The sequence below is a fragment of the Lolium rigidum genome, chromosome 2 (genome assembly GCF_022539505.1).
Source record: "Lolium rigidum isolate FL_2022 chromosome 2, APGP_CSIRO_Lrig_0.1, whole genome shotgun sequence".
Classification (NCBI taxonomy): Eukaryota; Viridiplantae; Streptophyta; class Magnoliopsida; order Poales; family Poaceae; genus Lolium; species Lolium rigidum.
Window position 1 is genome coordinate 221978823 of NC_061509.1, and position 11158 is coordinate 221989980.

General features: G+C 44.7%; 1 protein-coding gene across 1 annotated transcript; it reads left to right on the top strand.

Annotated features, from left to right (window-relative positions):
* The first annotated feature begins 4339 nt into the window (after positions 1–4339).
* On the top strand, positions 4340–9663 carry LOC124693021 (zinc finger protein CONSTANS-LIKE 10-like). The gene is made up of 5 exons (XM_047226464.1): positions 4340–4523; positions 6571–7218; positions 7590–7790; positions 8248–8516; positions 8924–9663. The coding sequence occupies exons 2-5, from the start codon at positions 6649–6651 to the stop codon at positions 9051–9053; spliced, it is 1170 nt and encodes a 389-aa protein (XP_047082420.1). The 5' UTR covers positions 4340–4523; positions 6571–6648; the 3' UTR covers positions 9054–9663.
* Positions 9664–11158: the final 1495 nt, after the last annotated feature.

Here is an 11158-nt window from a genome sequence, read left to right on the forward strand (position 1 = left end):
CTGTGGAGCGAGACCCCGCTCCAACCATTTGTGTATTCTTCCTCGTAGTTTCTAGTTTAGTCAAAAACACATGTACACATGCCTACGCTGGTTTTGGAAGAATTCCTCGTGTACCTCCTTTCGCCACCCATACCAAATAATAGCCCATGGTGTCACACACAGCTTGGTGAAATCCTCATGCGACATAGATTCAATCATTGTAAACACCCATCATTTTGGTGAAGGGTTTTGCATTCTGCTCATGTGCTCACACATGTCCTTAGGCAAGAGAGACCACACACATTGGCGGAGCTAGAACATCAGGCAACATGGTGCATACGGGTGCCACAACAGATAAAATTCATCTTTTTAGGGGTGCACACATCGTGAAAATTTGCAATTTTACATAGAACAAAGTTTTTACCTAGTGTCATGTGCACCCTCATGGGTACGTGTAGACCCGCCACTGGCCACACACACTTATTCGTCGTGCAACCGATCAAAGGTTGATGTCGTGAATCCCGACCACCACATGTCGAGCATGGGATTAATTTCCTTGGACATATTCTTTTGCAGTTGTGTTGCAACACATCTGCCATCGAGAGTGATTTGCATGCTAGTCTCCATAAAAAAAATGTTTAATTTTGTATGGAACCTAAGTCGAGGCTTTCTTTTGCTTCTAATATCGCAAGTCGGCGATGTATTGTTAATCTACGTGGCAAATCGTATTGTATATCTGAGCAATTGTAGAAGCTCCATGTTTTTCTTTTTTTGCGAAAAGGACCACCGATATATTAATTGTCATCAACAACAATAAAAATAACACCAAATTTAACAAAAATATAAATAGGTCTTTGGACCACCTAGCGAATATTACGAGCACTGAAGCAGCCCGAAGGCGCATCGCCGTCCTAGCCCCTCCATCACCGAAGTTGGGCAAAACTTGTCAAAGTAGACCTTGTTATTGTAGATGAACGAAAAGTTGTTGTGCTAAAGCCCGAAAGAACCAACGTAGCATAAGAACAACCATCGGTAATGATGAGAACTATAGATCAGAAACCTATAACCGCACCGACAAAGCCGAAAACATACCGGATCATAGGAGATTCGCCAAACACAAACCTCCACGCGCCCTCGTCGACGGTAGACGCACCATCGGAGCGAGGATAGGGAGGGGAGAAGATTATTCCACCACCAGAATGTAGCCGTTGCCCCATGATCGCGAAAAAGACACTAAAAACAACCTAAAAAAAGAACCCTTCCTCCAGCGACGGGCCTTGGTCCGCCACGCCCCCAAGACCTAAGGCCACCGAAGACTGAGCGGACCGACGCGTTGCTAGCGAGGGCACGGAACCCTATATGGGTTTCACGGTCGCCTCTCTTCTAGAGTCCATGTACGTACCGATTTGTTTTTTTGTTTTTGTTTTGTTCAAGCTCCATTTCTTTCGTAGTGTCATGCCGAAAAACCCTCTTGTCTCCTAGTACTAATTGGAATATTCTAGTCCACTTCAACGTCCATAGGAGCAATATAATCAGGAACTTTTGAAAGGAAAAAAACATGAACCTTGTGCACTCTTCAAGTGAACCTAGTATTTGTACTCCAAATTACTACTTGTGGTGCCTAGCTCATCCACTCACACGAAGGTCCACCGGCAGGCCGGAGCAGATAAGTGCCCTGGACAACAACGTCATCGTAGTGGCGACACCAACACATACACCATCCTCGGCAGGATATAGCTACCGCGCTGCAACCGCGCAAATTATATATGCAGCATATTCTATTCAAATATTTCTCCGATTTCGACAAGTAATATGGCTCTGGAGGGAATACAATACTCCTATGCAAAACGGTCAGCATGAGCACGCGTCAGGCCTAACAGAACTTATAAATCTGCTTGCATAATTTAGTACTTCCCCATTACGTGATAATTCTTGTCGCATATTCAAATGTATCTACTCACATGATATATCTAAACACATCTTATTTTGCGGCAAGAATCATGGAACAGAGGGAGTACCATCATACTAATCTAGAGTACCACGCTTGTTTTTCTGTTGCATAGAAAGAATTCTGCTCAAACTAATACCACGTGTGTTAGCGTAAACGTAGTGCCAAAGTTCAAGTTCGAAAATATTTCGTTCAAAAAAAAAAGTTCGAAAATATGTAGACCGGCGGACGCCCAGCAGCACGAGGTGAACACGCCGTCGCCCTTGAGTTTGCAGCCTGCGCCTGACGGATCCTGAATTCCTTGGTCGGACACCATACACCATCTCCAGGCTTCTTCAGAAACTTCAGAAAAAATGGACAAATCCAGTGTTGGATTTACGCAGCACGACAAAGCTGGACCATAGAAACGGGAGGCACTAATCATCCACTTGAGAAAGGCTGGGTCCCGTGAAAAGGCGCTGCTTATGCTCACCCGTGTGCTGATTCCTCCTGGCACTCGACACTGGTGTGGATAAGGCATCGCCTAGGGGCATTACTGTAAACAAAGCACAAAGCGGCAACGCCTGTGAAATGATGCTACTCCTACCTTCACTCTTTCAGCCCAGCTTGGTCGATCCGGCGACTGCCGAAACGACACGGTGATGGTCGCAGGTTCCAGCTTTTGGGTTCTCGCCGTGGTTTTCGGATAAGGAGGGAATCTTCAACGCACCGGCAACTGTACTTCGCAAACGACAGATTTTTCAATGGCAACAGTAACAGGGCAGCAGCAACAGTAGTACCACACAAGTTTTTCTCCTCTGAAAGCATCGTGTGTACCGGTGACTTTTTTTGTTTCTACCGCTGGAAAGAGATAACCAAGAATAAATCTCCTCTGTGATCTCCTCTTGATCAGAGAGCATCCGGGTGATGCTTCCTTAATCTCCTCTCTGATCTTACCCTTGGTTTGTTCTCTATGATTCGCTTGGTTGTTCACTCATATGCTATTTTTCTTTTGGAACACAGTAGAATGCAAACGCTCACAAACACAAACAAACACTCACCCTTGTGAATGCATATGTGTAGGATTCGATATGGAGCAGAAAGATTCGGACTTTCAGCAGAAAAATGGATCGAAATGGACATATGTAAATGGAAACGAAAACAGGAAGGAATGGCTGGCGGAACAATAGTAGAAACGAAATTTTCTCTTCGGACTAATACATAATTTCTATTTTAGGTTTGTTGCAGCTGGCCCAATCCGAGATACTTCCTCCGATCCAATTTAGTTGACTCCACTTTGTTAGATACGTATGCAGTTTAAAAAAATAACTAGGTACATACGAATCTAGCCAAAGTTGAATCAACTAATATGAATCGAAGTGTTATCTGTTAGCTAACGCTAAGTAATGAAGGTTTTTGGGTTTTCAAAATACCCAAAGTAGCCCATCCCTTTCCGCATTTCAGGAGCTTCGACGTTTCCATCCTCCCCCTATTCCCCAGTGTATGTTAACTTACAATCTTATTATATAACCATGATGGATCATCAGATTTGATTTCTTCTCAGGAGCTAATATAATTTCGGTTGCTTTCTTGAGTTTTTATACATGATTCAAGGGTTTCTTGGTTCCGACAAACGTCCGTTTTCGTTCCATTTGCATGCCGTATTCGCACGGTATCTCTTTCCAATAGTGCATGTTTCCATAATTTATCCGGGGATTAGTGTGTATTCGTTTCTGGTTTCGCAAAAAAAACGTGGCATCACTTAATTTCATCCATATCCGCTAAGTTTTCGAACTACCACCGAGGGACTGAACCGGCAAACTTTGAAGTCAACGAAGTCAACAAAACGCCTCTACACCTTGCTGTTGACGGTCACGTCATGTACAACTGAAAAAATCCGTTAAATCCTAGAATAAATTCATGTAAATGTGAGCACTCGTGCCAAGTGCCAAGTTTAGAACTTGAACCTGAATGAGCAAGTGTTGCTATGCACAATCATTTTGAAAGATAAAGGAGTTGGCATCCATGTGCACAAGATCTCCCTCTGAGTTAGCTTAGGCAACGATCCACCCTGGCGCGAGCGACGGAGCTGCATGGGCGCCCGTGCCGGCGCCGCCGTGTTCCATGCCAGCCAGTACCTACCAAACCCCACCTGTCATCGGCAGTACAGCAAAAACAAAATAAGCTACCGGGAGCGACAGACACGGGCGAGCAGAGCGCGAGGGGCAGAACGGGAATCCGGCCCGGCCCGCCACTTGGCGAAAGGACGCGCACGTGGCACCGAGCCAAGTGCCCCCTTATCCTCGGCCCCAATGACGGTTCTGCCCCCAAAAGCGCAAAAGAGCACTCGCCCAGGCCCGTGGGCCCCACCGCCCCGCCTCCCTTTACCTATTTTCCCTTTCTTCTTCTTCGTCGTCATCTCCCTCTCTCTCTCCACCTGGTTCATTTCTCCTCCGCTGTGCGCCCGTTCTTATCTCTCCGCTCCCAGCTTCTCTTTCTCTCGCCAGCAAGGTCCTTTTTTATTCCGGGATTCTGTCGAAGCTTCCGGATTCTCCTGCCGCCGTCTGGTTTCGCGGCGCGCCCGCCGCGGGCGCCTCCGCGTGGAGGCGGCGACTCGGTGAGCCTCCTCGCTACCTACCTGTTCTTGACTGCCGGATTCCAGTTCCATTCCGTAGTAGTAAGCGGTCCGTCCGTACGATGGATTTCCGTTGGTCGAGTTTGTCTATCCGCTGTTGCTGAGGGGACTGGGATCGCTGGATCGGCGGCCTGGATCCGAGTTTGTTTTTCTGCCTTTTGTTTTGCCAACTTTTCACGCTTTTACTCGCGTCGCGTGGAGCGTACGTTCGTGAGAGCGGTTGCGGTTTTGGATTCAAGCTTCGGGCAGGATTTTGGTTGCGTAAAATCTAGGGTCGATTCTTGGTTTGCTTACGGCATGGATTCGCACTTGCAAGCATAGGGTCGATTCTTATTTTTTTTCACGTTTCGCTTTTCCTACTGTCTGTCTACTGGCATACTAGTGTGAAAAGCAGCCGCCACGCACCATATTATATTGCGCGTTTGCTCATACTACATAGTAGTAGTAGTACGAACGACTCTCTTGCTTTCTCGTATTAGCAGCGCCTATTCGTCAGGCGCTGAAAGGGCCTGCTTCTCCCAGCTCAAAATTCCTAGTGTGTTTTTCAGAAACACAAAACTGATTTTAGGTGGCGCGGAAAGTCCGTTGGGTTTATCCACAAATACTTTTCTTTTGCACTCTAGGTAGGCAGAGGAAGGCAAGTTAGTGCCTTCCGGAAGCTTTGATTAGCGAGGCAGCAACGGTTTTATGACGGTAAGGGCGCCGCGAAACTGCACGGCCCGAAAGGCGTCTGTTTCATGCGCAGAAATAGGGGCGCTCTGACATGACTAGGAACCGTTTGCAATTGGGTTCGGCAGGCTTCCCATTTGCGTTGCGTTGCATCGCATCCCTTTTGCTTCTCAACCGCGCTTGCTTACTTGCTCCCTCTGTCTTTGTACATAAGAGCATCTCCACTCGTCTCCCCACAGAGCCCCCCACGGCCACTTTTTTTCATCCGGACGGCGAAAAACGGCCCAGTCAGGCCCCCGGTTCCTCGTTTTGGTCCGGATTTGAGCCTATTTTCGTCCGGACTCCCCATGCCATCCTCGGTTTCCCGGGGTCTCCCGGGCACTCCGGATGGAGCAAAACCAACCGCCCACGCCCACGTGTCTCCTCTTTCGTCCGGATTCCCCGAGCCATCCTCTTTTCCCCGAGAAACGCCGCTTGGGGAGCACACGACTGGGAAACTACTCCTCCCCACGCCAAATCTTCCTCCAATCCGGACGAAAATTTCGCCGGATTTGGGCGTGGGGAGCGCCAACGAGTGGGGATGCTCTAAGGCCACTGCCGATTACGCTTAAGTAGATGGTGTCCCAAGCTGTTGCATAACGATTTTGCTTGGCAGCTCCACGTTGGTACTTCTCTCCCCTTTTTTTTGTGTTATAAAATGCATTGCAGTGTCGTACCTCTGATGTATCGACATAGCAAGTTCTTTATATTTTATTATTGTTTCTCTCCTTATATGCTTCACGGAGAGTGCGTGCTTACAATCAATTTCGTAGAAGCGAAAACTGTAGTATGCACCAATAAGAAGTCCTCAACTAGTTGTTTGCTCTGTATTTGTAAGACCTCAAATTCTTGATGTCCTGGCCGGCAAATCCAGGGATCCCAGGCGGACTCTGTCAAAACCTACCAAATTTCTTAAAATGGAAGTTGTCTATGTAGCTAAATCTGGACGAGGTTAAATCTTATCCTAGACTTATACTATATTATTACTACTACTAGTCCATTTCAAGATATGAATAAATAGGCCATTCTAGTTTTGTTGTTATATGTCTCCCGCTCCACTTTGGAGCATTCCTGTTGGCGGTAGTACGTAGAAGTAGAACAGAGTAGGTGACAGTTGCATGGTCTGTGTGTCAAAGTACTATGGGCAGCATAAATCATGCCTTTTTCTGTGTGTAAATTATATATGTACACGCTATTGCAAGTGGGTGGATAAGTTACTACTTGTTCCTTCCAGAATCATATTTATATACATATGTCCTAAACTGGTCAAATAAGCTTTGGTTCTAATGACATTTTATATTTGCATTACGATGCTATGTAGGACCGCTCATTGGATTGAACACACGAACAGCAGCGGCACCGAACAGCTAGAGGGAGAGATCTAGTACTGGCCAGGATCATGGGTGCTCTTTGTGATTTCTGTGGAGAGCAAAGGCCAACGATTTATTGCCGATCAGATGAAGCATCTTTATGCTTATCGTGTGATCGTAGTGTGCATTCAGCTAATACCCTTTCTCGGCGACATACGAGGACCCTCCTTTGTGATCGATGTGCTTCACAGCCCGCAGAGGTCCGCTGTCTTGAAGAGAACGCCTCACTTTGCCAAAATTGTGATTGGAACAGCCATGGTGCAACATCCTCGGCTGCTGGCCATAAAAGGCAGACCATAAACGGCTACACTGGGTGCCCATCATCAGAAGAGCTGTCAAGAATCTGGTCCTTTGATATGGATATCTTCACTGCAACTGCTGAGCCTAACTGTGTGGAAGGCATAAGCATGATGAACATTAATGACAGTAGTGTCAGTAATCATTGTGGCGCTCAACAAGGTAACAGTCTGCTGGATATAGCCAACACAACACTCACGAGTGATCCACCCACTGGTGAAAAGATTACATCCAGAGATGGGATGAATCTTCGGCCCCTCGCCACACATCAGCCAGCTGAACCAGTTTCAGTGACGCCCAAGGTACTATATGGCTATAATATTTGTGCCAGAAACATATTTGACTGTTATTTAGCAATTCTGCATATGTCATCAGCTCATGCCCTGTCGGCCCATCGAATGTGACATTACTTACCATATGAACAGTTGCAGTAAATGTACCAATATTGGCACGTCTCATTTTCTGCAGGGCGATTTATTTATTTTTATGTAAAGTAGCAGATGAATTTCTATTGATGACAAAAGGTTTTAAGAATTATTCTTAATGTGAGTAGTTGAACAATTGCAATATTTTGGGGTTTGAGATCTTGTGCGCCATGAACATGTTTCTTAAAACAGCCTTCTCTGTCACTTCGTGTCATTGTATCCTTATAAATGTCCGTTGCATTATTCAGGTACCCTGTGTAACAGATGAAGATATGTTTAATGATGACAGCATATATGAAAACTTCTGTGTGGATGATGCTGATCTGACATTTGAGAACTATGAAGAACTGTTTGGTACCTCACACATTCAGACAGAGCAACTATTTGATGATGCTGGAATTGACAGTTACTTTGAATCGAAGGAAATGCTAGCTGATGAATGTAACGAGGTTTGTACTTTTCCGTATGAAATTTGTTTCATATATTATCTTTTTTGGGGGGAAAGAACTCAGTTGACGAGAATCAGTCTTGCTTGTCTTCCTCAGTACTTCTTTAGAAGTTGTTATGTCAAGTTCATTTGTCAAAATTTAGATCAGGACCTTTTTGGTGCCACTGCAAAGTATTTAATTTTCTTATCCATCCAAGGTTAATTCATTGATTCTCAGACAACCAGAACGTTTATTTGGTTTTGAAAATGAATGTATTATAGTACGTTTCTTTTTCTGCAATCCATGTATCATTTATCTGTTGCCAAACTAACTCATTTTCAAGTAGTCAACTTAATTGGTCATTTTTATTTTTTTGAACTCGTTGGTATTCATAATATATCTAGGCTAGTTGAATTGGATATCTGCATGTTGCATTCTTAATTGACTGATTTGCGGACAATTTGTATGCTTCCAACAGCTCAAGCCCACGCAGCCTGAATGTAGCAACATGGTTTCTGCTGATTCCAGCATTTGCATTCCTGCTAGGCATGCCATCTCCAATATATCCGTCTCCTTCTCTGGGTTCACTGGTGACAGCAATGCTGGAGATCATCAAGATTGTGAGGTATCTCAAATGCTCCTTATGGGTGAGCCTCCATGGCTTCCTCCTGGTCCTGAAGGCTCACTTGCCAGTGGTAGCAGAGGTAGCGCTCTCTCACGGTACAAGGAGAAGAAGAAGAGACGAAAGTAAGCACGCCCTGTATTGGTTTTTTTTCTTCTTCTGATAATTGCTAGTGTACTAGAACTTCACCTAAACTTAAGAACATGTATGTAATTGTTATATCCAGATCAGAATTCTAAATCATTCAAATTTTACCAAGTACGTGTCTGATCATTCTACTCATGTGAATGTTTCCCTCCTTAAAAATGATGACATATACTCTGTTAAATGTAGCTGTTTGTGGAATTTTATAGGTATACTTTTACTTCTGTGACATGCTACCAAGCACTAGCCAGTTTTGCGGCCTTGGCTTCATTGGGCGGCATCGGCCTATTAATTCTATTTTCATAATTTTTTTTTTTTTTTTTTGCGAATGTTCATAATTTTGTTGTAGAACTTACTAATCCTTTCATGGCATAACTTTTGTTGCCAGATTTGACAAGAAGATCAGGTATGCTTCTCGCAAGGCTAGGGCAGATGTGAGAAAAAGGGTCAAGGGTCGATTCGTAAAAGCTGGTGAAGCATACGACTACGATCCACTCAGCGAAACAAGAAGCTACTGAAGCCCGAATGCAATTGGCTATTATTGAGTGTCAGACTAGCAGCAAGATAACCTTCAGGGCTCGTTTGGTGTTGCTCGCACTAAGCAAAAGCGCTGGAGAACGCAAGCAATTGTGCCAGACGGTGCAATCGAAAAAGTCGGGAAAAAATAATATACCAGTAGGTGAGTTGGAAAACAAGACAAATAGAATAGGTGCAAGAAGTTCATGTATGCTGTTGCTCCATTTTCTCCTTGACAGTGGACGGAACATGCATATCGTTTTCTTCTTGGTGAGTGGTTTCAATCACTCTTCACCATATGTGCATTAATCCAATACAATTACTGGGGCTAGAACTCCATCTCTAACCACCGTGTGTGCGTGGCTTCTGCGCCTGCTTCTGCCTTGGTGCTGGGCTTGCGCTGCCAGGTCGGACCTGTAGGTAACATGATTAATTATACTTCTGGAGTCGCTCCTGTAATATTATTTATATATGAAATAGTCTGTAGCTATTTAGATAAATACACTGGTACATTGTTTAAAAAATAATCCTGGTGCCTGTCACTTGTAAAGTTTGTTCTTGTAAAGATGTTGGGTATAAATTAGACGCGTTCACGTACGTGAACACTGAACACTGAGCTCTGTGTACTTATCCTGTGCCGGAACTGCAATTCTTCAGTTCAGCCAATAGTGCCAGCCATTGATGTACTTTCTCTGCCACCAGCTCTTTTGATTCACTTGCAGCATTTTACGGTTTTAGGCCCCACTTCCACCGTCCTTGATAGAATGATAGTCACACACCACTTCCACCCTAGAGTCTATCTAGAAGTGCACCATTGCCATGTTGTCACCGAATGCATGTATAAATTCTGCATAGCCATGGTGCAAAAGTTTGGCAAAGGCTATCTGAGAGGGCCAAATGAAGCACAGACTGCTAAGATCATGGCACAACATGCAACGAGAGAATTTTTCTGGGATGCTTGAAAATATCGATTGCATGAAAGAACTGCCAATTTTCTTGGCAAGGTTTGTACAAAGGGCATCATGAAAACTGCAATGTAGTACTAGAAGCTATGGCGGATCATGACATTGTGGATTTGGCATTCTTTTAGATCACACAATAACATTAACATTCTGCAGCGCTCTCCAGTGTTTGCAAAACTTGTGAAAGGTCATGCTCTGTGATACGTTGCAAACGTATCTTTAATTTTTGATGCTCCATGCTTGTTTTACATCAATTTATATATGTTTTGTTTACACTTTGTGGTACTTTTATATATTTTCCGGAACTAACCTATTGATAAGATGCCACAGTGCCAGTTCCTTGTTTTCTGCTGTTTTGTATTTTAGATAAGTTGTACAGAAAATATTCTTAGAATTGGATGAAACAAAATCCGAAGTTCCTATTTTACTGTAACGAAGATGGAGTCTGAAGGAGAGACGAAGGGGCGGCACGAGGCAGCCAGACCAAGCCTAGGCGCGGCCTGGGCCGTGGCCGCGCCTAGGCATGGTGTGGGGCCCCGGGCACCCACCGACCTCACCCTTCCGCCTATAAACTGCCTCCCGACGCGAAAACCCTAAAAGAATGAGCCTCCGTCCATGAAAAGTTCTGTAGCTCCGCCACCATCGAAGACAAGATTAGGGGGACAGAAGTCTCTGTTCCGGCATCCTGCCGGGACAGGGAATTGCCCTCGGAGCCGTCTCCATCGACTCCACTGTCATCTTCAGCGTTGTTGCTGACTCCCATGATGAGGAGGGAGTAGTTCTCCCCCGAGGCCGAGGGCTTTACCGGTAGCTATGTGGTCTATCTATCTCTCCTAGTATGATCTTTATGTGATCATGAGTTTTGTAATCTAGTTGAATAAGTAGATGTTATTCTTCAACTATTATGCTACTCAAGTGGTTTATTATGTGATCTTCGGGGACACCTTGTCCCACAGTGTGAAGGTGACAGTGTGCACACCGTATTAGTTTATTAAGCTTAATTTACCGAAATACTTATGAATTATGGTGTCTAATTAGTACCATCTTTGTATGCTCAAAGTGATAGCGTGGGGCATCCATAGATTAGGAATGCAAACTTTAAAGAGTGCTTATGTAGCCGTACATAGTGAATTTGTGTTCGTTAT

What these genes read in the sequence shown, in the direction of transcription:
- LOC124693021 (XM_047226464.1), top strand. Translation starts at nt 6,649, where the DNA reads ATGGGTGCTCTTTGTGATTTCTGTGGAGAGCAAAGGCCAACGATTTAT. An exon ending in TAGCTGATGAATGTAACGAG is followed by an intron (nt 7,791 to 8,247) that starts GTTTGTACTTTT and finishes TGCTTCCAACAG; the next exon opens with CTCAAGCCCACGCAGCCTGA. An exon ending in GAGAAGAAGAAGAGACGAAA is followed by an intron (nt 8,517 to 8,923) that starts GTAAGCACGCCC and finishes TTTTGTTGCCAG; the next exon opens with ATTTGACAAGAAGATCAGGT.